At 53.7% G+C, this 27,126-nt stretch overlaps 10 protein-coding genes across 10 annotated transcripts; 6 read left to right on the forward strand and 4 right to left on the reverse strand.

Annotated features, from left to right (window-relative positions):
• Positions 1 to 1,983: 1,983 nt before the first annotated feature.
• On the forward strand, positions 1,984 to 2,619 carry J4E87_001761 (uncharacterized protein; the record flags this gene model as incomplete). Its single annotated transcript, XM_049373402.1, has 1 exon — positions 1,984 to 2,619. The coding sequence occupies one exon, from the start codon at positions 1,984 to 1,986 to the stop codon at positions 2,617 to 2,619; it is 636 nt and encodes a 211-aa protein (XP_049236772.1).
• Positions 2,620 to 3,654: 1,035 nt separating this feature from the next.
• On the forward strand, positions 3,655 to 5,274 carry J4E87_001762 (uncharacterized protein; the record flags this gene model as incomplete). Its single annotated transcript, XM_049373403.1, has 3 exons — positions 3,655 to 3,825; positions 3,870 to 4,256; positions 4,309 to 5,274. The coding sequence occupies 3 exons, from the start codon at positions 3,655 to 3,657 to the stop codon at positions 5,272 to 5,274; spliced, it is 1,524 nt and encodes a 507-aa protein (XP_049236773.1).
• A 64-nt stretch (positions 5,275 to 5,338) lies between these two features.
• J4E87_001763 (uncharacterized protein) lies at positions 5,339 to 7,989 on the reverse strand (the record flags this gene model as incomplete). Its single annotated transcript, XM_049373404.1, has 2 exons — positions 5,339 to 7,049; positions 7,385 to 7,989. 2 exons carry the CDS (start codon positions 7,987 to 7,989, stop codon positions 5,339 to 5,341), a joined length of 2,316 nt encoding a protein of 771 aa, XP_049236774.1.
• A 2,190-nt stretch (positions 7,990 to 10,179) lies between these two features.
• Positions 10,180 to 11,024, reverse strand: J4E87_001764 (uncharacterized protein; the record flags this gene model as incomplete). Its single annotated transcript, XM_049373405.1, has 4 exons — positions 10,180 to 10,308; positions 10,440 to 10,605; positions 10,685 to 10,916; positions 11,012 to 11,024. The coding sequence occupies 4 exons, from the start codon at positions 11,022 to 11,024 to the stop codon at positions 10,180 to 10,182; spliced, it is 540 nt and encodes a 179-aa protein (XP_049236775.1).
• Positions 11,025 to 12,177: 1,153 nt separating this feature from the next.
• J4E87_001765 (uncharacterized protein) lies at positions 12,178 to 13,191 on the reverse strand (the record flags this gene model as incomplete). Its single annotated transcript, XM_049373406.1, has 5 exons — positions 12,178 to 12,564; positions 12,616 to 12,828; positions 12,880 to 12,974; positions 13,060 to 13,122; positions 13,185 to 13,191. 5 exons carry the CDS (start codon positions 13,189 to 13,191, stop codon positions 12,178 to 12,180), a joined length of 765 nt encoding a protein of 254 aa, XP_049236776.1.
• Positions 13,192 to 13,520: 329 nt separating this feature from the next.
• On the forward strand, positions 13,521 to 15,272 carry J4E87_001766 (uncharacterized protein; the record flags this gene model as incomplete). Its single annotated transcript, XM_049373407.1, has 1 exon — positions 13,521 to 15,272. One exon carries the CDS (start codon positions 13,521 to 13,523, stop codon positions 15,270 to 15,272), a length of 1,752 nt encoding a protein of 583 aa, XP_049236777.1.
• Positions 15,273 to 15,668: 396 nt separating this feature from the next.
• On the forward strand, positions 15,669 to 16,952 carry J4E87_001767 (uncharacterized protein; the record flags this gene model as incomplete). The annotated part of the gene is made up of 1 exon (XM_049373408.1): positions 15,669 to 16,952. The coding sequence occupies one exon, from the start codon at positions 15,669 to 15,671 to the stop codon at positions 16,950 to 16,952; it is 1,284 nt and encodes a 427-aa protein (XP_049236778.1).
• Positions 16,953 to 19,265: 2,313 nt separating this feature from the next.
• On the forward strand, positions 19,266 to 20,717 carry J4E87_001768 (uncharacterized protein; the record flags this gene model as incomplete). Its single annotated transcript, XM_049373409.1, has 1 exon — positions 19,266 to 20,717. One exon carries the CDS (start codon positions 19,266 to 19,268, stop codon positions 20,715 to 20,717), a length of 1,452 nt encoding a protein of 483 aa, XP_049236779.1.
• An 867-nt stretch (positions 20,718 to 21,584) lies between these two features.
• On the reverse strand, positions 21,585 to 21,995 carry J4E87_001769 (uncharacterized protein; the record flags this gene model as incomplete). The annotated part of the gene is made up of 1 exon (XM_049373410.1): positions 21,585 to 21,995. The coding sequence occupies one exon, from the start codon at positions 21,993 to 21,995 to the stop codon at positions 21,585 to 21,587; it is 411 nt and encodes a 136-aa protein (XP_049236780.1).
• A 2,843-nt stretch (positions 21,996 to 24,838) lies between these two features.
• J4E87_001770 (uncharacterized protein) lies at positions 24,839 to 26,785 on the forward strand (the record flags this gene model as incomplete). The annotated part of the gene is made up of 4 exons (XM_049373411.1): positions 24,839 to 24,893; positions 25,048 to 25,086; positions 25,182 to 26,349; positions 26,398 to 26,785. 4 exons carry the CDS (start codon positions 24,839 to 24,841, stop codon positions 26,783 to 26,785), a joined length of 1,650 nt encoding a protein of 549 aa, XP_049236781.1.
• Positions 26,786 to 27,126: the final 341 nt, after the last annotated feature.

Raw genomic sequence — 27,126 nt, forward strand, 5'->3', positions numbered from 1 at the left:
CAGAAGTTATGGTTGTGTTAATATGGAGTTGAATACTGATTTTTGAGTTGACTGCAGGTACCCGTGGACGTGCAGCGTTCCGAGATCGGGTGACAGAAGCACGTGACCGTGACGTAATCCAGGTGCCGCTCACGATGCGCGATGAGCTGCCATGAACCCAAACAACAAGCAGACGCGTCGATACAGACCAGCGCTCACCTTTACTTTCCGGGTCTGCTTCTGTATGCTGCACTTAACTGAGAGCCTGGTGGGCTCCGACGGCGACTGACTTCTCTAGGAGTGTTCCCTCTTATCCATATCCAGGCACAATACCATGCTTTCCACAAAAGAAAGCTGGGAGTCAATACAATACTTATCCTATTTAACAGCAACACCATGCAGATGTCTCCAGATTTAGAACAGGTGATTCCCACGCGGCAAGCATGCTGGCGGCTTCCAGCAAAGCAACAAGGGGCAGCTCGAAACGCAACCCCCGAAAGACCTTACAAAAGCAATCATTCCACATGGACACAATAAGGTATGTACTGAAAGCTACAGAACAAGGTGAGAACGTGATACTGACGTCCTCTGGTCGCTACGAGCCTAGCGCAAGCATACCGCAGATATCAGCCGTCGATCCGAGCGCGCGAGCGGGCTATTCTCCGCAGGTTCCACCGAGCCGTCACCAGTTGGCAGCCTCTCCTTTCGTGGAGTTGATCATTCCTCCAGTGTTTGTACTCTTGACAGACCCAATAAGTCTTTCATCAGAGCTATGCAGCCATGAAGATGGGTGCGTCATTGCGGACGCTGACGCCGGACGCGCGTACAATGTTCGAGAATGTTGCTCTGACTCTGTCGATACGAAGAGGGGATGCATTTTGCCTAGGACTACTGCAGTCTGGCCCAGATCCATACTCGGCTACGTCAGGAGTGTCGTCCGTTGTGCGAATTGACCAGAGATCATCTTCGAGGAGCACGATGACAAGCTTGACTATTTCGAGACATTACCTGAGCACACCGTTCGAATATCTCATCTTTTCCAACGAGAATAACCAGATTCTTGTACTGCAGTGATCACACTGGCGTTCTATCGATCCTTCTGCCTTTATCAGACTCATATTCGCACGAGACATAACGCTCCACCTTGCAGGTGATCGTCGCCCCCACGAAGGTGCGCACGATTCGCAGTGCCGCCGAACTGCACTACTGGATTTGGGACGACCAACCGGTCTGGGAATTGGCTGTCAACAGGGGCTTTCTCGCATCATCTGAGAGTTTGGCCTTCACCTGAAGCTTGTGTCCGGATACCAGATCGTGGATATGGTTCTGAACGAAAGGCTCACCCTACAGCACTGGTACCAGGGATGATTGAGCACTATCATCAAATGGTAGGCTTCTTTTTCCATTCCTTTTGGTGAGTGATCTAGGGACACGGGGAGGATGGTGACATGGACTTTAAGCACGATTTCTGCGACGAGACACCAACACTCATCGCTTCTTCTTCATGGTTCGGAGGGACTGCGCGCACGATCTCGTATGCGCCAAATTGTGGGTTCGGATAGCTTTCGGTGCTACGCAAACTCGGTGTCACATCCCTCGCTGTCGCATGCGCCACGGAAATCGGCAAATTAGCGACGCGCGAAAGCCACCTCACGCGAGCCACACTTCCGCGCTTTCCGCACCGCCCCTGCTTTGGCCAATCACACGGCGGCCTGCGCCATAGAAGCCATGCTAAGCTTCAAAATTGCGGCGCCATTTTGATGAGACTTCTGCAGCGTGCTGGTGCGGCTAGTCCTGCATTGTGATGGAGAGCTGCTGATGACATGTGGCTAGGAGTGGCTTACGCACGCCGTGGGGAAGGGATTGGGCAGAGCATATATAGCGTGAAGCCCCCGTTGTGGCTGTGTGAAACGCACCACAATTACCATCGTCTACTACTCGTTTAGTCTAACGTTGTCGCGGTACGGGCCTAGCGCTATCCTGATCTACGAGACGAACGCCACCATGTCATTCGAAACCTACATACAGCGCGCAGACAACTACATCACCAAACAGATCCACAAGTTCGAGCAACAGAGACGCGGAACCAGATCGCCGCCGCGTGCAAATGGATATCACCCAATGCCGGTCCTCCACGGGCAACAGCAAGGCCGGCCGCAGTCTCAAGGTGGCTACCCCGGCAGCCCTGCTCCACAAGGAGGTGCACCATCAGTGCCACAGGGTTGGATACAGGAGTACGACACAAGGAGCCAACGCTGGTACTACATAGAGAAAGCCACGGGAAGAAGTCAATGGGAACCACCATCTTTCGCCCCGCCGCGCGCCGCCACGTTCCAGCCTGGCGTCCGCATGCCCAGTCCATACGAACGGTTTACCCAGGAAGACGAGCAAAGTCAGCGATGGCGCGAGCGATCCAGTTCTCAGCCACAACGGCCAGGGTCTGGTGTAAGTGGCCATGGACAGTTCCTCGATCCGAGACAGAACGAAGGAAGTGGAGGCGGCAGTACAAGCCCAGGTGGCATGCATAACCAGTTGCCACCAGGATCACATTACGACATGAAGACGGGGAAGGTGGTCAGTAGTATGTTCCCGGAGGGTCAGACTCATCACAGCTGGCAACAGGAGATACAGAGGATATGATGTTTGGTAAAGATGCTGGAGAAGGAATCAGGGCGACATGCAAAATGTCACCGACATGGAGTTCTTGCTTTACGGAAAGGAGACCTTCGACGAGTCGATGAGTCCTGGTGTTATTAGTCTTTGATGGAATGTCTGTCGTATAGGCGACTGTGATAGTACTCTTACCGTTGTCACAACATTAGAAACTGCACTGCGCCTTCTTTAACCGAACTTTAGAGATCCTCGTGTCATGATTGATCTTGTATCCTCATGTTTTAGCTCACAGTCTGGCTGCTTGCCGCGATTGCCTTGTAAAGCTGCCGTCACTTCATCTCGTGGGAGGGTCCAACATACATCTACTTTATTAGGATGTAGAAAGAACATTCAGCTGTAAGCAGGCCTCGAGTTGATCCGGGAGACTCTATTGCTACCAAACTTTGCATATGTTTCTTTTTACAATGATGTAGGCTCCAGAGTGAAGGAAATTGTCAAAATATTCCCAACCGTGTTCTTCTCCTTTGTATAGAATGCTGCCCCGCAGACCGCCGAATCACAAACCAGTAAACCAGAAGCAGACGACCAAGGTTTCCTACATTGGCACTCGGTACCAGAATCGACCCTGAAGGATACGTAGAGCGTGGCCAAAGTCTTGAGGAATGGAGAAGGTAGAGGCCGGAGACATCGTCAATAGATGTATCCGAATCTGAGTCCGTTAACTACGCTTCGAATGCGACTGCATCCCCGGTCAACTGGTTGGGAAGGTAGCGGTGAAGAGTGGCAGACATCGTCGATAAGATCCGGGCACTAGTAAACGCACATTGGGAATTCTGCCAGCCTTGTTCCAACTGCAATAGGAAGGTTAGAGCATCAACGGCGGCATGGGGGACTGACACTTTATCAGATCCTGCTAGGCAGCAATCGGCATGGAGGGCCTGAGCTGATTCCGATCTGATAAGAGCATAGGTCCGAACTCCGAGCGAACATTGGATATACTGTACGCAAAGCATGTCACGGTTTATTGAATTTGTGGAATTCTAGCTGACGATATTCATTAATATGTTTCATTCCAAAGACCCGGAGAAAGCTGTCGATGGGATTGTTGGTGGTCCGGCACCGGGCATACTCAAAACCGAGCATGAAGCCCGTGACGGGGAAGACCCGGAGATAACGTCTTGGACCACTGACGGTACCGACGACCGCCTGGTGCGGTTGAAGAATGAGTACGGAGTATGTTAATGTCTTACTTTCATAATATTTTGCTAACAAATTAGTCAACATGGGCGTCATCCACAGACACCTCCGATCCTTACAACTGGCAAGCTTCACGCAAGATCACCATGGGAATTATATTCTCTTTCGGTCAACTGATACCCATAATGTCTGCAAGTATGATCGCACCATCGCTTCCTGCCATCGCTTCCGATCTCGCCATCAGCGCTTCTACCGCCCAAATAACCATGTCGGTATACTTCCTTGGCATGGGCATCGCGCCGTTCTTGATCGCAAGCGCCAGTGAGATATGGGGAAGGAAGCCAGTCTGGCTGATATGTAACGCTTGGTACGTGGCCTGGAACACAATTTGTCCTGTGGGAAGGAACACTGGCTTGATGATCGTTGGGAGGTTTATGACCGGAGCTGGTGCGAGTGTGGGCGTAACGGTAAGTGATAAGACTTATTAACGCCGACATGACAATGACTAATTATCCGCAGCTCAATGGACCAGTCATGGCAGATATGTATGGCGAGAACGAACGCGGCAAATCCCTGGCCATGGTGACGCTACTGCCCTTCCTTGGTCCTGCTCTCGGACCAATCATCGGTGGTCTTGTTACCCATTCCCTCCATTGGTCGTGGGTCTTTTGGATCATGAGTGCTTTCAACGCAGTAGTCCTAATCGTTGGATTCTTCTTGATTCGCGAATCATACACACCAGTCTTGCTCCGTCGCAAAGCCTTAGCCGAGGGTGGTAACGTCCCAACCACCAAAGCTGAGCGTGCTCGCATTGCGCAGAACCTCCTGCGTCCAATCCGCATCTTTATGACAAGGCCTATCACCTGGCTTATCTCACTGACCGCGACGTTGTCTTTTGCCGTCTATACACTCATGCTCGCTACTTACGCGTCGCTGTGGATCGACAAATACGGTCAATCTGAGCTTGTCGGCAGCTTACATTATCTCTCGGTTGCAATAGGCTCGACCCTATGTGGTCAACTGGGCGGCCGCATCATGGACTGGTCGTATCGAAGACAAGCTAAACGGACTGATGGAAAAGGCGTGCCTGAGTTCCGCATCCCCTACATGGTTCCAGGAATGATCATCATGCCAGCCGGTCTCTTCTGGTATGGGTGGTCGGCCGAGCGCACACTCCACTGGGCGATGGTCGATTTCGGTGTTGTTATCTTCACGCTGGGTAGCTTCATCGTGAACCAAGCAAGCATCGCATACCAGATTGAGGAGTTTGGCCAGTTCGCAGCTTCCTCTGGTGCAGCAATTCGTTCTGTTTCGTATGGCCTCGCATTTGTCTTTCCGGTTTTTGCGCCCGACATGTACAACAGTCTGGGATATGGTTGGGGTAACAGCGCATTGGGTTTCGCCTCGATTGGTTTGGGATTACCAGCAAGTGCTGTGCTGTGGTTTTGGGGCGGTAGGATAAGAGCTGTTGGCAAGTCAAGCTGAGCACAGCGATCAACTACACATGTCAATAGAGCATGGGGGTTTAATTGAGGATGTTTAAAAACGGCTAGTTTGAACGAAACCTGGACTGTAAGATACTTAGGTAGAGTTGGAGAGAGTGCGTGATCAAAACGAACGCGTCGCAAGGTCCGCTAGCCATGACGTCATTGCCGCATTGACCCACGCCACGCTTGAGCACCTGCAACTTCGAAATCTCGCCCAGGGGGAGGCCTTCTACTGCACCATCGTCGAGTTCCTGATAATCGACCTTGACAATTCCGTTCTCTCCGTGACCCGTGTCAGCATATTCGGGGTGCACAGCCGCTACTCTGGCGAAGATGATGAGCTTGAGAATATCTTCGCCGCTATTGCCGCTCACCCTCGCCCGGCTCCCAGGTCCCAACCTTGGAAGCCACGGTTGGTTAACGTTCTCTTGCGCGTCTCTCTCCCAGCTTTCCAATTCGTGGTCATGTCGAACATATTCCGCATCGATCTCGGAAGCAACCGTCTCGCCATCAAAAATGTTTCCGTGATCTAGCTGGAGAGAGTATAACTTGAGTACCAGAGAGAACACGCTGTTGAGTTTGCCCGACAACGTGCGGTATACGAATGGGTTGGCCGCAGAATGTAACAGGAAAAGAGAAGCGAAAAAGTTCGGATCGTCGCAGGGCGCGAGCTTGATCAGCGACAGCTGGGACTGGATATCTGTGTAATCGTTGAGGAATGGCGTACCCGTAAGTGGCAGACGCATCAACGCTCGAACGCGATTTACAGCCTTGTTGACACCAGTCTTGTCGTTTGCGATCTTATGTGCCTCGTCTAAGATTTGGCCCCTCCAGTATATGACCATGGTGGGGGAACGTGCGAGAACCGGTGTCTTGAAGAAGTCTTCGTGCGACGCTGCAGCGGCCATGGCATCTTCGTAATCTGACCGTAACGTCTCATAGGATGTTATTACCACATCGACTGCGGCAAGCTCGTATGCAGTATGCGCAGTGGAGTGGTGCCATGACTGGTGTCCATGGTATACAATGACACTTGGAGGGTTTTCCAAGTGCACCTTGAGCTCCTTCTCCCATTGGGGAATGAGATCGACTGGAACAACGATCAGGAATCCTCCCTGTATGCTCGTCTTGGGGTCGAAGTCATGCGCATCATGCCCTTCGTCCAAAGTCGTCTTGTCAAGCAAGGGCCAATCAAGCCGATGCATGGCGAAGTCTCGCTTCAAGACGGCGTACAATCCTGTAGCTACCAGCGTCTTGCCAATACCCATGCCGTATGCCACAATGGTTCCATGATGGCCTGCCTTCAATCTCTCGAGGACCCTGTGGATAGCATGGCGTTGATGTGCGTCGAGAACGATGGGCTCTTTCGCATTGGTAAGCTCCGATGGTGTTGCAAAACCCGACCCCGACTCCGTTGTGTGATCATCTGCTCCAACCCGGATCCCTTCCTGTATAAGATTCCACAGCAAGTCATACTGACTTTCCAGAAGTGCGGGACTCACGTCTTTTGCTTCCTTCGTCTTCTTGTTCTTGTTCTTTCGCTTCCTCTTCGAAGGCTTCTGTTCGTCATCTTCTTGAGGGGCGATGTATTCCTCAACCTTCTTTCTCCTCCACGTTGGGTTAAACCCTCCAGTCTCATGGACCATGTTCACGAGCCTGTTTCGGGCATTGAAGGGCGGTCCGGCGGCGTCATCGAAATCTTGGAAAGGTCGCACCCTGAGCGGGTTCCTCCGTTTGAAGTCTGGCGGAAGCACGGCGATGGGTTGACCAACACTGAATACTCCCCGGGTAGGTTATGTGGCGACACCCGCATGCGATCCTAACCCGTATCTTCTCCAGTCTTTCACAAAGACTCTTTGTGACCTTGGCTAGGCTCCATGTATCCTCCAGAGTTGTTTATGATGTCGAGGGCGGTTGTGGAAGCTTGGATTGACTGCTCCCGGCGATCAAGCTGGGTAACCTCAAAGGGTTAACAGATGCACGAATACGCCCAGAATTAGTAAGACTGCTGAATAAATGCTGCCCATAATTCCCTGTAGTCGATACGAATGCGCTTGACTTGATGCGCCAAAGGTTGGGGCAGTTGTCGACGTAGTCGGTAGGTTAACTGCCAGCTCGGGAATCTCAGGAAGAGCTGTCTGAAACCGATCTCGGTTGTAGCCTTGTCGTTCTTCTCCGCGGCCTTGCACAGCTCTCCAAGCTCGGTCCACAGGGGACCAGCAGTGGCTTGGAAGTCAACATCGCAGGCTTCGACGTCGTTCTCTAGGACCTCGAGCATCGCTTGCGAGGTTAACTGCCGATCGTTAGTGAGACTGGTTGTAAGCAACTTCTGATGTGTGTTTACCTTGCGAGCATTCTGGCGCTCGACGCAGTTGGCGAGTTCCTTCACCTTTTGAAGCATCTTGTTGGGGGTCTTCTTGTTGGGCATGCCGTCTTTAATGGCCTTGATGTTGTCCTTGTGCGTCTCGATGTTTGCGCGCAACTTCTGGTTCTTCTTCTTGAGTCGGAGTACGTCTCCCTTACAATTCCGACAAGTCAGAATTGAATGTTGGGTTCGGGTTATCTTCTTGATGATTTTGGGTGTTTCCTTAGTTGGTTGCGGAGGAAGAGAGAATGTCGCGTTTGTGGGAGGCTTTGGTGGTTTATTAAGTGTCGAGCTGGGCCCGACTATCCTCTGGAGCTGATCGAGGATTGTTGTAGCGATATCTAGCATTTCGCTGAGGGAGTCGCTAAACGAGAGCAGAGTGGCATGGTGATTTAGGAGTGGGTGTAGGAGGCGGAGCGCACGGTTAATAAGCGTTGTTGCTTGTTTTGCCTAGTTGTTTTCTGTTGCCAGTTTGTATTACGGTTGTCGCTTTGATTTGAATAACATTGTAAGGAATGCGGAATAGCGCTTGCATATGAAACACTCTTAAGAAGCTAGCATATTGACTAGAATAGAGATTGGGCGTTTATAAAGAGAAAGTAAGAAGGCACATAGAACTAGCATGCTGTCTAAGAGCATTAACAGTCTTAGCAAGAGGAAGCGAGTATATTACATGTAATTAGCCTTAATCACGAGACGCTCTCGGTACATCTGTGGATAAGACATCGGAAATCTTAGTTCAAGGCGCACTACGCAATGCCATAGCAGCGTCTGAACCTTTTGTGGCTATGCTGTTATCGTCTCAGACTTTCGTGCTGACCATGGGCTACCCCGAAGAGCTGTCACGATTATTTTACTTCACAAAGCACGAACTTCAACAACCAGCCTGGAGCAGAATTAGGGCCTTATTCTGAACCCACGGCGCATGCTCTTCTTCGTGTATGCCTCAGGCTGTATCTTTATCACCTACGCAACTCATGAAAAGTCCAGGCAGAAGCCCACATCGATTGCTATGACTGCTGAGAGCATCTCATACGACGAAGCAGTAAGGTAAAGATGACGCTTCATCATCAAATGCAAACCCCCAAGCCCACCCAACCGCGACCCATCACACTCAGCATTTCACGCCACCTTCTGCGACCGCGCCAGAACCTCGCCCTATCTCCCATCACCACCTTCTGCACTGCACCCCGCCCTGTAGCCATCTGCAACTAGCCATCGTGCATCGATCCCACGACCCTAATCGCACATGATATTCGTCCGGTACTGGTACCGAAGCGTGGCTTCGCACGCTAAGCCCGCCAACTTCGGGAACTCCGACGATCCCCTAGGCCGCAATCAGGCCAAGTGCGCGGGAAGATGGCGTAAGCGAGCTGCCCTGGGATGTAATCCTGGTCTGTTAAGGCGATGCCGAATGCATGGAACGGGGAATGTGGGATTTGATGCTGGGCGATGCATGATTGCGCGTGATATTGTGTGATGGCGGCCGTGTTGTGCGATCGATGGAAAGTTTCCAGTTGCTAATTTTGCGCCATGGGGTTGTGTCTTGGAGACGCCGCGTTGCATTGTGATTCGTGAGGAAGCACATTGGCACATGCCCATGCTACTGCTAGAGCCTCCATTACTCCTCACTCAGCCCTGTCTAGTGTATGACGTCGATAGCATTGATGCCACGCTAGGGTATCTGCCTTACGAACAGCCGTTTGGTAAAAGCCCTGCTGCATTGCATCCACGTGCATAATCGGTCGGCTCCGCAGTGTGGGATTCGACGGTGCGAGTTCGATCTGGCCATGTGCCTGTCAAGCTGAAAGCTAGTGCACAACGCTAAAGGCAGTTAGTTAGAGGTACCCATATCGGTCCAAGTTCCACATTCGTCTCTTGACTAGGGGTTGGTCAGTAACAGGCTTGTGTATGTTTTCGTGTTCATGAGATGGTGTTGACGTGCTTGAAATACCAATAGTGACTAGAATTATTGACATGAAAAGAAGAAAAGAAGACGAAAGAAAGGAAACAACTCAAGAAGGAACTACGACGTGGGGATACAGCCTAAAAGCCGCAATTGACAAAAAAACGAGAAGAAGAATAGAGGAAACGCCCGAACGACTGTGTTTGGGTCAACTGTACCCGAATTATCCTGTGCTTTTGCCATGCTTTGCCATCACTTCGCATGCACATCTGCCGACCGGTCGCTTGTGCCTTCCAAAAGAGCGTAACATGTCCCATGCACCAGAATGATTCAAGACGCCAACGCCAACGCTAAAGTAGGCTATCATCCAGGGCTACCCCAAAGAAACAAAGTGTATGTGCTTCCCAAACCGTGTGACCAGCACTAGAAGAGTAGTATTCGAAAAGCCTGAACATTGAATCGCGATGTGTAGGCATGTCTTGCCAATAGAGACTCGCCGGAGGAGACGTGTGCGGGGAAACGATGAAGAGCGGAGGACCGAATCCGCTGCAGTATGATGTGGGAGTGGGCGTTGGCGGTTATATTCTCAATCGGATGGAGAGCTCCGGGCAGTGTTGTTGGGTCGTAAATGCTCATCGTCGAGTCATAAGTATCTGTTGGATCTGTGCCAGCGAAGGATCTTCATTCAGCCACTTGCCCTGCGATGCGTCTGCGGCGCGCAGCGTGTTTTCGACATAAGCATCGCTGATTGCGAGGAGTTCCTGTAGCCCAATAGTCAGTTTGGAACTTAATGAGACAACATGTAATCTTTCCCGCCTGGTGCTTCTGGTCGCTTCTGAATGCCTCTCCTCCAATCCCAAAGTCGAATAGGGGAATGGCACATTCAACGTACATTTCTCATTGTAGCATCAGCCTGCTGGAGTGCACCAAGATGGCTCGCGTTGGGCCTCTGACCACGCAAGACGCTGTTGCGGGCGTTCATCCACCGCAGGCCAGCGTGGGCTCGTAGGTAAGCGCGTTGACATTGGAAGCGTCGCACAGCGGCGTCTGTGATGATGCTAGAACTCGTCAGACTCCTCTTTCGTGCTAGCTGCTGCAGTCCCTCATGAGGGAAACAGGCAGAAGGAAGTGACCTACTTTCTCAGTTGCTGCTTCTCTGCCTCCGGATCCCCTGAACCCGTGCTGGCACTGCCAGAAAAGGGTGTCTGTAGGATGGCCTGTGCCTCGCTGGTGCATTGTCGTAGCAGAGAGTAACCCTCAAGATAATACTCTTCTGCTGTGGGAGTGGCGCGTAACTGGACGAGGTAGTGTTGGAGGTTGCGGAAGTCGGTCATGATCTCTGCAATGCGCATGGCACGGGCATCGTTGACTATATGTAAGTCAGTCTTTGTGTCTTGATCAGTCGTATGAATTGGGGGGTGCTGGGAGGATGAAATTATTTTGCTGGAGTAGGGAGAGCCTTACGACCGTCAGACATGGTAGCTTCGGTTTTTTTGAAATGAAGATCGACTGGCGACAGATTGATGAAGTGGCTAATAAGAAGTAAGTCGTAGATAGTAGAAGAGAACTAGGCTTGCTGTTGTGGATGGGCAGTGAATTGAGGCGGCGTGGCGAGTATTAAATAGCATGTAGGAGACATGTATTCACGATGATGATGGTGGTGGTAGTGTTCATGAGCAAGGCTCTCGATAGCGTAGGGTAGGAATAGCCATGCGTGCAGGGCTACTCCCGCCGCTACCATAAGGACGTCCCACTTTGGGACGTGAGTAGCTCCCAGCTGTACTAGGGCCCTGGCCCGGTAGACCACTCAGGACCTTGCATTCGGCAGCTCGAGGCTTGTGAAGAGGTGTGAGAATCGGCATAGTAGCATCACCGTCAGTACCAGTCTCCACTACAACGGGATAGCCAAACATGCAGGAACCGTGCGTCTGCATCTAACCATGCCTATTTTTCGATGCTCCGCTACGTTTGCTCTCCAGCTGGAATGAGCAGCGTTGTGCTGGACCTTTTCAGCAGCCCTAAAAGCGCCACATCGAGCGAAGTAGTTTAGCGAGCCAGCCCTGGTAGGCTGCATCGGGTAAGGCATCAAGGCCAAGCTGTGTATCTCAGCCGCAGCATCCACTCTGATTGGACGATGCTTATAATTAGTGGTGCGGTCTTCGCGTGGTTGTCCGCTGAGTATGAACCTGGAAGTGCGTGCCGGCGTAGGGTTGACGTGCGCGCAAAGTCGAACAACGCTCGCGAAAGCCACGGTAAGCCACGGTCAGCCACGCGACGGCTGTGCTGGGCACTCCGACGACTAGGAGCCAGTAGCATGACGTCGATGGAGCAGTTCGCGAGTTATTGCAGACCGTTGCAGCTGAGGCAGTATGGGAATCTGGTGTCATGGGCGAGACCAAGTGGAGTCATGGCTGAACTCACCACATGTTTCTTGTCCCAGGACCGGCCGCTTCGTCACAGTTGCGCTTATGCAGGAGAGTACAGTCTAACGTCTTCATTCATGGTGCTGCTGGAGCACTTTTGACGTCTGAGAGGTCGTATCATGCTATCTGTTGTTATCGTCATGGTTCGTCTCAGTCATACCTCAGCGACCCACATGCCGTTCCAGCTCCACGGCCAGTGCTCCTTCCTTAGTCCTTGTCTGCGATTGACTGTAGTCGTTCATCGATTTCCTCTTCGGTGAGCGCCCTGAAGGCGGAGTCTGTGCCCTCCTGGCCGTTGGTCTTGGGGCCTCCTACGATGCCAATCTCCAATTCGTTCTTCTTGAAGTCGACCGACAGGACGGTGCTCAAGGCGGTAATGGCCAGCTCGACAACCTCCTCCCAGTTGCCCTCAGCATGCTCCTTGTTCTTCAGCTTCTTCTCGAGGAAGTTGAGCGCCTCCTGCGTCTTGGGTCCAGAGGCTGTTGCCTTGTAGCCTACGTAGTAGCCAGCTGGATCGCACTTGTAGAGTTGGGGGCCGAATTCAGAGTCGAGGGAGACGAGGGTCGTGGCCACACCGAGCGGTCGCATATAAGCCTGCACGTTGCTTAGCATCCAGTCGCACCTTCTTCATGCATCGCCACTTACGCGCTGTGTGTAGACCTGGCTGATGTTGGCTATCCTCTTGGCCAGTACGTCGCAGGGCATCTCGTAGCCGTACTTGTAGCGGAACTCGGCAGCCTCGCCCCGCGCTCTGCTCACGGAGGCTCTCGCATCGGCGATGGATCCGGTCATGACACAGCCGACTGAGGGCGACAGGCGGAAGATGTGGGATACGGAGGAGGGGTCGATGAGCTTGTCCTGTGCATATCGTCAGCACCTCGTGCAGCCCGTCGTGCTTGCCATACGTACCGGCACCTTCTTCTGCGAGATGACTACTGCGCAGTCCTTGCCCCGCACGCCCAATGATGTGATGTTTGCTGCCGTAATCGCCTTGAATGCATACTCTGCATGTCGTGTTAGTCGTGGCTCCTCCAGCAAGTCGCGGGGTCTATCGTTGCTCGGCCGGCGCAGATAGCTCGGGATGCGTACCGACTTGGTATAGACGACCTTGGTCCGAGAAGATGGTAATGTGTCTGTCGTAGCCTGCGCTTCCTGTATGACGAGGTCCCTGTTAGCATGTATGCGGCAAACACCAGGTTATAGCTTCGACGCACCAGACATGATGGGCGGTGGTGATTCTGTGTATTTGTAATTGGCGGCTTCAGCTGCAGCAACGGGTTCCGGAGATTTGCGTAAGCTCGGTGGGCGCGGTCTGGGGGTTGAAGGCGAGGTTGTCGGCGTTGGCTGTCACTACACGCGTTGCTTGTGGCCTGGAGCTCTGGGATCGCCGTCACTTGGTCTGTGCCTTCCTAGATCAGCCCCGAAATTCTCTGCCTGCGACCTCTCATTCGACATTTCCCTCCTGACAGGACGCTCTGCTCCAGCTGATTCGGTCATGCGCGATGCGATTTTAACTCTTTGATACAGATATCCATATTCCGCATCTGATCATGGCTAATGTGTTTGAACCGGGCTACATCCCGGCTTGGAGACGGCTAGGGATCAAACTGAAGCACGAAGTAGAAGCCGAGTCCGGAGACGCCGTACCTGAACATAAAGCACCATCGATCCACCACCGAACAACTACAGACCATCGTGCGCAATCTTTGCCATCCCAGAAGCGTGCCGTAAATGGCGAATCCTCAAAGCTTGGCAAACGGAAACACCAACATGAGGCAGCTGAGGATCATCAACAGGATGCCAAGAAGAGCCGGGTTGAGACTACGGAAAGCGACGCCAACAGAGCTACTAGCCACGAATTTCCAGTCGTGACTTTTGATGTCGAGCCCGAGGCTCCCACGGAACAGACTCCAGCAACAAACAAGCCGTTCAAAGGAGGAGATCCGAATTATCGAAAGAAGAAAGAGAAGCCAGCCAAACGCCGGAGAGAAGAAAAAGAGGGTGATTCTCAGCCTAAGACGCGTCCCAAGCCAAGCTCCACTCACCCCCCTCACGAGCCAGCGTACGCGACAGCGCGTCCAACTTTACTTGCCTCCACTGAGTTGGACCACGCCAACCCAGCCGCCGCCACAACACCACAAAAGCTCCCCAAGAAATCCAGCCGCAAGGAGCCCTCTGACTCACCCCCACTGGCAGACCAGAGAAAATCAGTCGCATTCACCCCAGATACCAAACGGTCCGACGGGAATACGGGCCAGGATTATTTCAAAGCCTGGGTTGCCGAACAGAAGGGAACTGGACCCGTCTCCCAGCCACCAGAAGTCTCCAACTTTGTACTCCATTCAATCATTGCTGAGGAGCAAAAGGCGGCGAGGAGGAACGGACAGCTAGACAAGAAACCAGCGCCAGAAGCAGAACCCAAGGAAGCCACCAGTTCGAAGACCCCAGACGCTGAACCGGAAGAGAAGTCGAAACCGCAGCCGAAGCCGACACCACAAGCAGCACCGAAGCCTACGTCGAAGCCTGCCGAGGCTAAATCTACACCTGCATCTGCAGCTGCGCCAAAGGGAAAGAAGAAGGATCCTTCGGTATACATTGCCTATCTCAGGCAGTACCACTACGATCGCGACAACTGGAAATTCAACAAAGCGAAACAAAACGACGTTGTTGATAACGCCCTAAACATCTTTCGCATCCCCAACGAGCATTCCGAGGCCCTAGTTGAATACATCGCTGGTCTCCAAGGAGCTGGTGTGATCGAACGTCTGCGCGAACGTTGCAGGGCAACAGTGAAAGACATCGACGAGCAAGACGCCCAGATGAACGACGCGGAAGCCAAGAAGGTCGCGCGGGAAGACGCAGAACAGGAGCGCATCCTCAAGGAGCGGAAGAGGAGAAAGACAGAAGGCGACATCACAGACCTTGGAGAACACGAGTACAGTGCCGGGTTCATTCGACGTCTGCAAAGGCGACGAGCTGAGGCGCTCCTGAATGCTTTGGGTCGCGCTGAGCCCGTACTGCCAGCAGTGACTCCAAGATCTAGCATCAACCCTTTGATGGAGCATGTGGAGCCAGCGAAGCCCGTTGCACGAAAGCGGAAGCGCAGGACAGAAGTGTCGAGTGATGAGAGCAGTTCGGACAGCAGCGACTCGGATAGTTCAGACTCCGACTCTGATGACGGCAGCAACTCCGATTCTGGATCAGACAACGCGACTTCTGCCAAGAGCGCCAGCAGCTCTAGCAGCGAATCGGGAAGCAGCGACAGTGACAGCGGCAGCGATAGTGATAGCGATAGCGAATAGAATAGCGATTAGGAGTTGGGAATAGGAGCAATGGATGGAGTTTACAAGGCATTACCAGTTCCCCTCTTCTCGCCTTTGCAGTGGATACCTGCAGGCCTGAAAGAGCTATCTTTACTGCCACAACTGTACATATCAAAACGGTCGCAAGGAAACACTTTTGTGGAAAGTCGATACTAGTGGTACTCGGCAGAACAAAATACAAGACGAATGAGATCAAGCATGCGCAGTACATCGTGCCTTCCCGAATAATGCATGTACGATACCCGAAACAGTTAGTGCATCGTCAACATGCAGCAGGTTCCCCGCCTCTTTGCCTCCACAGACGTTTGGTGATTGCCTCATCCATCTTGTCAGCATCCGTTCCATAGATCATCGTTGGAAATAGCACTGAGAACGATGGCATTGTCACGCCTGCCCACGGAATTAATCGAGCACATAACCACCTACCTCGATCTCCCAACCAGCCGCTCACTCCGCCTCACCAGCCCATCTCTGAGCAAACAAACCTCCCATGTATTCAAAGACCGTTTCTTCCGCCAACACACCCTCCAATGGACCCAATCCGCCTTTTCCATATTACTGGAAATAACATCGCACCCCCATTTCGGCAACGCCATCCAGCACCTCATTGTAGACGCCACACCTCGCCACTCAATCCATCTTTGGCAAGCACAAATACGAATCGCAGAAACACAGGGCATTGCTACGCCGTATGGCACCGCATCAGCTACCCGCGATCTCGAAGCACAATATATCGCCGATTACACAGCATCAGAAGAAATAGCCAAGTTCTTCAGCGAAACAAGATTCGATCGCAAAAGCCTGGTGACTATCTTCGAAAGACTAGAACACCTGGACTCCATCACATTTTCGTACGAAGGCATGCACGAGAAATACGCAAAGTTCTGTACGCGGTATTGCAAGAGCAGTCAACAGGAAATGTCGCGGCCATTCGTCTCCACCATGTCTGCGATTGCGGAATCGAAAGTGCAAGTTCGACGTATTCAGGTGGACAGCGACAAAGCCTTCGGCGCAGTCAGTATCGGCAAGTTGGAGACCCTGGCTCCTTCGCTCCGTTATTTCGACCATGCCTTTGAGAAGCTGGATACGCTGCAATTGCATCTCCGGGATTTACGCTCTTCAGTCTCGGGTTTCGAGATAGACACTACACGCGCGCCGTTCGTGGTACGCTTTCTCGCTAAAGCACGGAATGTAAGAAACTTGGAACTGAGCTGTTACAGCATCTTGGAAATGGATGTGTTTGGGGAAATGGCACGGCATTGTCGGTTCGAAAAGTTGGAAGAGTGTAAACTTTCCGTTATGCGGATCATGAACGGCGACGACCTCCTTACGCTCCTGCAGCCGGCAGAGAATACGCTGAGATCGTTGAGTCTGAGGTTCATCATGAATTCAGATCCCTATAACACGTGGTGGCACATTTTGAGCCGCGTTGCTAAAGAGGAGGACGTGCTGCCGCGGGTGGATCATTTGCATCTGGGCTATTTGATTTCCGATTCTAGGCGCAGGGTTTGGATGAATGAGCTGCAGGTGCAGAGCTTTGCTGGGAACGATTGGCGAGGACATTTGTCTGATGCTCTAGATCAGTACAAGACGAAAGCAGCAGACTCGTCGTGGAGTCTAGGCGCTCTTGCATATCCGTTTGTTGGGTTGAGCGTGTGAGATGCGGCTATAGAGGAAAGTACACCATGCACTATATAACCTCCGTCCGCGCTGCAAAACATCTTTCGGGGTGTATGTGGTCCTTAAATAGCGTGCGTGCTTTGCCATGTACAAATAACATCCGCGTGCTCAGCCAACACTTTAACTCATTCGTGCAGCTTATTTCCGGCTACGATCGTTAATCCACGGGGTCTATCATTGACACTGAAACGCAAGGCTTGCTGCTGGATGGTGAATGGCATCGTACTCGATGCTCACAGGGCAACAGAAGAACAGTGGCAATAGTGACCGCCGGAGGGGTCATACCCCTCGGACAGCGAATGGACGTGATAGTCTTTGACCACGGGTAGATAGCCGTTTCAAGTGTACCGGTGGCGGACCGCCTCGTCCGTCATCACGGGTGGGTCAGATCGGAATTCCGTTGAGCTCAGGACCCTGTGAAGCATGAAGTAGTCCGAAAAGTAACTTCTGCTACACTGTAAGATGTCACCCGAGGGCGGAGCTTCAGCCGAGGTTATGCGGTTGTTGGAGAGTGAAGTAAGACAAAAAGGACCTCCACTATACTGCGAGATTATCAACGAGAAGACGGCCGAGGATGTGTGGTCGGTATCGAGCTCTGATTAGGGGTTGAGAAATTGATGTAGTGATTGCTTCTTGCGAATGTTATTACTCGACACCTATATCAGAGTCTGGCAAATCTCGGATGTCAGCAACGGCAAACCTGCCAGTGAGCGCGCAGTGTCACCAAGCCACGGTCTCGACTTTTGGATCAGCAGCGGGAGATAATCAGCGATGGGTAGCGCAAGGGAGACCCCATAATACACCCATCGCGATAACAGCGGATGGTGGTACAAAAGTTTCACAGGCCCTGTTGTGAGTGGCTGGGTTGGGGAAATGAAAGGGCGGATGCGGGTTAACCCCACAGAAAAGGGTAAATATGGTCGGCCGTGGTTCGTCGTGTTTCGCATGCGTGTTAGTAGGGCAGCCAGTGTGCCTGGCACATCAGGCGGGCAGCAGTCGTGCTGGTGCGATACCTGCGGCTGTTGGACCTGGCAGGTGCTGGACCAGAGGAGTGTTGCAGGTGCGTGGAGCTTGGCTGACATGATTCTGTGCGAGGAATCGGATACATGTAGCCTGAGGCTTGAAGTGGCTTGCGCGGAGTTGGAGGTGTCGCCGTGAATGGGTAAGCAGTTGGGAGTAGTATCCAGTAGTACGGATGGGTGAAGGAGGCTGCACGTGGTGGGAGATAAGGTGGATGCTCGATATATTGGCCGCTGCGGAGAGATGAATCTAGACGCGCAATTGACTATTTACCCAAGAGCGAAGGGCCAATGAGGTCGCGGGAGGCTCTGCTAGCGGCTGGATCCCGTACCTGAGGTCAGCAAGTCCCGGTCAGCGCCGGCAGCAGATGAGTGCAAATCTGTGCAACAGCGTGCGAGAGCAGATGAAAGAAAGCGATGCGCGGAATGTGAATAGATGAGGCCGGGCGAGGCCGTGATATGGGCGCTGGTGGTTAGGCAGCTGGAGGCGTTCGGTCGCCCGGTTGAGGCTGCAATAAATAGATTAAGGTTATGCACACGAGGGCCGCTTGGCCCAGAGCGGCCGTGGCGTCGGTCCCCAGTCAGGTGCTTCAAAGAGAGCAGCAACAGTGTCTGTAACAGTCTCCCCCTCCGCAACGGCCAGGTCGAGTGCACGACGATCGCAGCTCTGAGGCAGCGACAAAAAGAAAGAGCGTTTCGGACATTTTCGCGTGCCCATCGACATTGTCGCCCGTCGGCACACCTCACCCTCAGGCCCCAGCTCGCCTTGACGAAACACGCGCGGCCCACCCCAGCCGGCGCCCCAACACCCAAGAGCCACGCCCGTCTGACCACGCTACTGCGCCCTCGTCCTCAGGTTCCTCACCACCTTTGCGCCGCATCACCGCTTTTGCTTCTTTGTTGCGTCGCCTTTGTCCCCAGTCACTCGTTACCACCCTTCGCGCCGCCGTACAAGACTTCGCCCGCCACCCTTCGCACCTTCCCATTCTCCGTAGCGCCGCCTATTCTCGCCTGCTTTCTTTGTCCCCGTCGCCAGGCACTCGAACCGCTCAAAACCGTCGCACCGTGCTATTTCCGCCGTACGACTCCTCACCATCCGCGTCGCACACCACCGGGTGCGCCCATAGCTGACAGCTGGCCCTCGTTGCTTCTTCACCTGGGGTTGCTGATCCCCTAACCACCCCATCCACCGTTGCCATGTCCATCCGTGCGCTCAGAGGTACGATCTGCGACCCTGCAGCGACGTGACTGCATATGACAGCCCGCTAACACGATGCCAGACGCTGAGAACGTCTTCCGGATAGAAAAGCGATGCGTCGCATGTGAGACGGCTGCACTGTCCTGCGAGGGCATCAAGTGCAGAGCCAACGAAGTCTGCGTCCAGAACTCACGAACATGCGACCAGTGCGCCTCCGTCGGCTGCCAGCCCGACCCCACGGCAGGCGATGCTCCTGCTAGCAAGCCAAACGTCGGTGCCATTGCCGGAGGAGTCATCGGAGGCATCGCCTTCATCGCCATTCTCACATTCATCGTATGGAAGTACTGCCTAAAGGGAAAGAGGCGGCCCATGTCCCAGCGCAGCGAATGGCAGGACGTCGACATGACGGCGCAAGAGAAGGCCGAGAACGACTTCCAGTCACGGCGGAGCGCGCGCGCGTCCACACACACCGTTGCCTCGATGGCCTCGTCCGTCCTCACCCGCGCCTCCAACATCATCCAGATCGCCTACATCCCCGGCGTCACGAACCGCTCAGGCCCCGGATCGCCCGACCTGCTCGTCCCTCCCGTGCCTCCGATTCCTGCCATGTCGCCTTCGTCTGGCATGAGCACCCCGTACTCGACCGCCGACCAGCACTTCTTCGTTCCCGACTTCCGCGACTCCATGATGTCTGCCAGCACCGCCGGCCGCACAAGCATCGCTCCCAGTCTCGCCCAAAGAGGCAGCGTTGCATCGACCATGTACCGGCAAAACGCCATTGTATCTCCTCTCCCAGCTCAGACCATCGTACGCGGCAAGGCAGCTGTCGTCAGCGTCAAGTCGACTGCGACCAACAGCCCGGCAGAGACACCCAGCATGGAGACACCACCTGTACCTTCAATCGACCCCAAGCACACCGTGAAGCCCATCCGCATTCACATGCCTGGCATCAGCCCCGCAAACTCCGTCCGAAGCACCGCACAACTTGGCCCTGTCCGTGCCCTCAACATCACTAAGAAGAGGAGCTCCGACATCACACCACCCAAGAGCTCATCAAACTCGACAACAAGCGCAGATCGAACACTCGTCAACACACCCGAAGTCCTCGTACCCTCTGCGCGCCCACTCACCGGCTACTCTACCGCCTCATCAGATGATGGTGCTGCCCACTCGCGTGCACGAAGAGGAAGCTTAGCATCCGACTCTGGGGACGAATCCGACGATGACCACGTACGCGCACGACAAACACTACTTCGTAGCAACTCGGGCAGCGACCGCGGCTCACCATACCCTGATTCCCGGGACGGCACGCCTACCATGGACCGAAGTCCTTTCGCAGATAGCTCGTCACTCGAACCACCGCGACCCATCATGTCTTCCCGCATCACTTCATACGATACCTCGCTCGGCCTTCGCACACCGATGACGCCCATCGTAGAGGAGTCATCAGCGTCAAAACGCGGCAGCACCGTCTCCAACAGAAGGGACCAGAGCCCGTTCTCCGACAACCACAAGAGCGGGTTGTAAATGATGAATTCTACATCGCTGATTTCAAAGGCGTCTACTTTACCCAGCTTCAGCGAACTGGGCACCATCTATGTTACATCTGCGAAGATATCCAGCCACTGCGGCACTCACACCATTTCCTTTCCACTTCTCTTCTCTGGATCTAGGCATTACGACGGCCGAGATCTGGCATCTCGGATGCATTAGTCACACTTTCCGTGTTTTTTCGTTCATTGATATCCAAGCATCTTTTATTCTGTCATGATCTGATTCTGATCTTCTCAACTCAACGTCTAGCTCTGACGGACGTGGTGCGATGACCACCGCACGGTTTTTATATTCCTGTATGTATGTATTCGAGCGCTGAGCGAGCGAGCGATCCAGTGAGCGCCCGAAGCTGGGTGATATGGATGGGCTGGGATGAGAGGGGTGATAGGTGCGAATGAAGAATTGATACCACATCACCATCATCATCGAACTTGTACGTGGTGCTTGAGTGACGTGAGTGTAGAGAGACGCAATGGAGCTTGGACTCCTTGCGGGTTTCAACGTGTTCTAGATATAGCACTGGCATCAATCGAGTGCACAGACAGCCGTGTCGTAGCCGCACTGTGAGACGAATCGACCCAGAGTATTGGTGCGCGTGTTCTACGCGAATCTCTTCTCATGTACACTGTCGCACTTTGTGCTGCCCAACCGTGGGGAGATGGAAGCACACTGAATGCAGGTTCCCGCTGTACCTCGAAGACAGAATAGTGACACCAATGTCCTGGACTCGAGATTGACAAACAGTCAAGATGTAATTAACTTGGCTTCCAACCTATTCCTCCTCTCCGTCTATTTCATTCCATTCCGACCCCTCCCCACCTATCCATACATTCAATGCCCTCAACTCCCCCGATACGTCGTATACCCAAACGGCCCCAACAACACCGGCACATGATAATGCTCGCCCTTGGCCTCCTGCCTCACAAGAAACTTCACCTCCACCTCCGGGAAGAAAGTCTTAACCCCCCTCTCCCCAAAGAAGCGCTCAGTATCAAATGTCAAACTGTACTTTTGGTCCCCCTCTTGCGCAAACACTTCTTCCAGACTCGCGGAGGAGAAGGGCGTGCTGGGTGTCCAGGTGGTTACGCGGCCGTCGGCGTTTGTGAGGCCGCTGAATTTGGGGGTCGAGGCGGTGCTCGTGGTGGTTGTGGGGTGCAGGGTGAGGGTTACGGGGATGTTGGGGCCGGGGCGCCCGAGGGTTGTGTCGAGGACGTGGCAGGTTATTGGGGGTTTCTTCTCGGGGGTCGACATCTTTGCGGTGGGGGGTGTGGGTGGGGAGAGGTGGTTTGTGAGGGCGGTGATGCGGTGCGTGGTGGACATGCGGTTGTAAAGGTGTGCGGGTGTGCGCGTAGTGTTTGTGAGGTAAGGCCGTGTGGTCAATGATGTCTAGACCTGGGAAGGTTAAACAGAAAGAGTGTTTGTGAGTGTAGATATGATAATCGCGCGAAGACAGATCTGCGGTACCTTCCTGCTGTTGTACGCGGTAGCTACCCCTCCAGCCCACTTCGGAGCTCCCCGATGCTGTACTACGCGCCGGACGCCGCGTACCTAAACTCGACGACGTCCCGACGCGAAGATTTCATTATTATCTTGCTGATGTGTAAAGTCTACGTTGGTGGCTCATATGCAATTCGCATTGACCAAACAAAAGACCTGCTCTACCCCTTGGTCAGTTGAATTACGTACTTCTTCTTCTATCTCTGTGCACATACCTAGGTAGTCGGGTATTTGTTACTATATAGCCGTCTCACTCTCTCCCTAATGTGTGAGTTGAGGTAAATGGTGTTACGGATTTCTTCTCTATTTTGTTGCTACATCATTGTGTAAGTTCTAGCGGAGGCTTACAGTTTATAGAGCCGATACAGCACCTGCATAGAGATGCCTAGGTGAAGTAACATTAAGATGGATTAGAAAGGGGGATGTTCGGAAAGATGCACCCCGAGCATCTTAGTTGTTGTGTGGCGATTCTTCGACATCATCTGTTTATGGAAAGAGGAAAAGATTGTGTATTGTATGCTAAATCATACCTTGCAAAGCTGTACATCTCGTGCGTCGATGTTTAGCTGAAGCAAGTTATGTTTGGCTTTTGCTTCATGTGTTTCCAGAAATACCTTTCTCTTTACTTGTCTCCAGTCAACAGAAAAGAAGACCCCTTCCACATCGACCTGTCATGAATTTCGAAGTTGATTTGCCTTCGATCAATGTTGCTCATTCCTCCATGCCGTTTCAGCTTTACCCCGAGCTATCAGGGTATTCAAATCTATTTGACAATATCATAAGCTATCAAATCTCATGTGTAGTCGGAAGTAAAAGCATGTTCTGGTGTAGATGGAGTTGCATCCGATTGGTGTCGTAGTAGCGACCAAAAGCATCACCAATAGTGTGAGTTTCAAATGGAAGCTAGGCAAAACACCTCTGATGGTGAAGAAGCAGAAGTGTATCCCTCGGTTTGCAAGTCTGGCGACACTAGACGGCTCTACAGCAGTGTTGTACGCCAGTGGAGATCAAAGGTCAATAACTACGTCACAATTAAGCTTTGCTCTACACCTGCTGCACGCTCATGCGCTACGTGCGGATAGTTGGTCGTCGCATGAGCCAGACCCATGCGGCCAAGCAGCAAGAAGCAGGAAGGTACGGGGAAGCGGAAAGCCGTCGTCCCTAACGTTCGTGATACGTCTTTAGGGTGTGGAGGCTGGCATCGCCCTGCCACCCACTTGTTGATTACAGAATGCCAAACATCCGACTCCTGCATTCCACGCTTGTTGCATTAAACAACATCGACATCACGATCTCGATGAGCATCGGGAAAAAGAAGGCGATGAAACTTTGGCATGGTGTGATTGGGACAGCGGTTGCGAAGTCCGCGCGAGGGCTGGTACTTTGCCGATGCGAGTAGACGATGTAGATCGGCGAAACATGCGTGAATCGAGGTCTGGAACGGGACCGGCACCTGGCAGAATCAGATCCGCTGGCCGTTGCAGAGTGTCGGCTCCAGTAGCTTCGAGGTTCCTTCCCTGCGGGTGGAGAGGCAGGGATGGGAGTGGTAGCAGGCGTCGATGCTGTCATTGTGAACGATGCATTATCAACTTCCTACGTGTGTCTTATCGCAGCGTGCTGGTGGAGAGGAAAATGCGGTGGGCGGGAATAGTCCTTGCAGTGAATGGAAGGCTGGGGTGCTTCGACGGGACCAGTGCCGGAAAGCGTCTCGTGGCAGGCGAGCCAAAAGGGGCTGCGGATCGGCGGACCAGCGAAGGCGGTGGGGCCTCGGCTGCAGTGATTGGCCCTCAGAGCGGACTAGCGGCCGGGTTTGATTACGAACCCAAGAAATCACGTTATGCGCTTGGCACAGCTGCGTCACTCCCAGAAATTGCTCGCTCGTCCTGTCCTCTGACCTCATCGCCGAACGCCTCACTGTCATCGTCACCACGAGCACAATCCCCGTCAACGCCGGTTTGAGCCTCATTGAGATCAGGAACATCCATCACGCGCTTCCACAGCCCCGGATTGCCTAGAGTCGTGCAGAGTCAGCGCGCGTGTAGGTCTAGAGACTGCGACGGCTGCGAGCGTCACCACAGGGGCTTGACGTCACTATTGGTTTTGACAAGCAGACACCAGCTTTGCGACGACAGAGCCGGCGGTCAACAATATCGATATTCATCGGATTGAGACGGCTCGACCCCGCATCTGCCGCGCTCGATTCCTTTTGCTGAGGTACGTAGTCGTGTCGCCCTGCCCTGCCCTGCCGCTGCCGCCGCTGTTGTTATCTGCGCTGCCGACTTTGCCACGTTCCCAGCGTCTGCGACAGCCCTTTGCGCCCGTCGTCTGCCTGCACCCAGCCCGTCGCATCGTGCCTGCACCTGTAATTCCGTGCGCTGACAGCTCCGCCGAACAGCACAGGTGCTATTGTGCTCGAGTCGCCCGTGTGCGCCCAAAACCGTCGAGAGAAGCCGAATCGCGTGCGTGTGAGCGAGCGAGCGAAGAGAGGTCAAGGCCCGGTACCACAAGCGATCGACCAGGACACCACCCCTACGTCACCACCCCAAAGTATGGCAGCCGCAACCCAAACCGCTCGAACCTCCTCCCCGTCCTCCAAGATGTCCTCTCCCAAGGACAGCAAAACATCTCTTCCTACCGTCACCAAGACTGAAGGTGTGTATGCCCCCGTCGCTGCTGCCCCGTGACGCCCTCACCGCTGCTGCTTCCCACGCCTCCCCTTTCCCTGCCTGCGTCGCGCGCGCATGCATCGTCGTCATCCTCGCCGTCACATCATCACACATGCAAGCATTACTAACACCGTGATCAGCTGAGCCAGTAAAGGCCGAGTCGTCGCCCAAGGTACAGCGTAAGTAGTCCCGTCCCAACATCACCGTCGACTGTCAACTGTCGCTTTGCATCCATCTCGTCGTCCACCAGCACACGATGCTAACCCACCCCCAGCTGCGACCACCGAAGCGGCCACCAACGCAGACGCTGCCAAACCCGCAACCACCAATGCCCAGCCGTTGGCGCCTCCACCAAAGCCCGCGCCCTCGACCACTGGCGATACTCCCGACTACTTCAACACCGTCCACAACCCCTTCTCGCTCGAGCCAAACGTCTTCGAGCAGTCCTTTGGCGGCGAGTCTGGCAACCTACAGACACCTGGAGGCCGACCTATTCTTCCGCCCGTTGCGAACATTACGTCACCATCACCCCTACCGGGCATCACACCGGGGTGGCAGGGCTTACGCGCAGGACCCTTGAGCCCTGCTATGCTGAGCGGGCCGACTGGACAGACAGATTATTTTAGCGAGTCATTCCGAGGCTTCCCAACCCCGAACGAATCCTCTCTCCGCACCGGCCTTACTCCTGGCGGCGGTGGTTCCATGTTCCCAGCTCCTAGCCCGAACACCCAAGCCATCTTCAATCTCCAAAGTGCTGGCGTGACACCTGGTACTGCCGACTTCCAGCAGTCTGCTCTGCGCGCCGCTGCTCAACACCAAGCTAACAACAACAAAGCCACCTCCAACGCGCCCACGTCGCAGCCCGAAGCCGCGACCGCAGGAATGGACCGCCCTAACAACAACTACCAGCAGGCGCAGCAGCCACAACAGCGCGCCCAGAACGAGCCATATCCAAACCATGACGTCAGCAGTGCCGCTAACGACCTGCTGTCCTTTGCCAGCCAAAACGGCGCTGCACGCAACAACCAGCCACCCTACTCGATGGCTCCCCAACAGCAATCGATGAATGCCGGGCACATGCCCGTCCAACCCGTCAACGCCAATCATGGCCGCCGTGACACCAAGGGTTCCATCAACAGCGTTCAATCTGCAGAGACCGGTGACTTCTCAGAGAGCGGCCAGAGTGAGCAAAACAAGACTGGTACACGGTCACGTGCGAAGAAGGGCGCCGCTAATGGCAAACAAGCTGCCGGAAACAAGCGCAAAGCTGAAGACGGCCCCAAGAACTCAAGAAAGAAGAGCAACGCCAACCAGCCCATGGGCGACGACATGGATGACGGCGACTCTGATGACGAGAACAACATCAAGGAGGAGGAGTACGACAGCAAGGGCCGCAAGATGACCGACGAGGAGAAGCGCAAGAACTTCCTCGAGCGCAATAGGTATGTCTTTTTTCCCCATCCCAACTTCAAGCTACTAACGTGTATCAGGGTCGCTGCCCTCAAGTGCCGACAGCGCAAGAAGCAGTGGTTGGCCAACCTCCAAGCTAAAGTCGAACTTTTTAGTACAGAGAACGACGCGCTCTCTGCTACCGTCACTCAGCTTCGCGAAGAGATAGTTAACCTCAAGACGCTTCTTCTAGCTCACAAGGACTGCCCAGTGTCGCAGGCCCAGGGCCTCCATGGCGCCGCTATGAACAACTTCCTCGGCAGCGATATTAGCCATCAAAACCCATATGGCATCGCCCAGATGCAACCCAACGGCGTACACATGATGCCGATGCAGCAAGGCCAGATGATGAACCGGTTCGTATACCAACCCCAAAGGAACTCCAGCCCCGACGATCAAGAGAACGGGCGGTATCCTTCGAAGTACTGAGACACTCACTCACGTTGTCAGGTAACTGGGAGTAAACAAGCTTCCTGACCATGTTACACGTGTACACCGCCATTGTCATGACTCTGCATCATGGCAATGACGCAAAGCGTGGGGCATGCGCAGCTCCGACGATCACGATGCTCTACCCGTACGACCTTGTAATCTACCCAACCTTCTCCTTCCTCTCCTACTCCTTGACGCATCGTCGTCTCTGTCACAACGCATGGACGGCGCTTGGCGTTACGTCATTATTGCATCCTCACACCCAGGGGATTGCAACTCGGGTTACCAAAACTAAATTTCGACTTTTCCCTCTCGGGCTGGGTGGCTGGATCGGCAGG

This window comes from Alternaria ethzedia (genome assembly GCF_023757985.1).
Source record: "Alternaria ethzedia strain BMP 0044 chromosome Unknown scaffold_3, whole genome shotgun sequence".
Lineage (NCBI taxonomy): Eukaryota > Fungi > Ascomycota > Dothideomycetes > Pleosporales > Pleosporaceae > Alternaria > Alternaria ethzedia.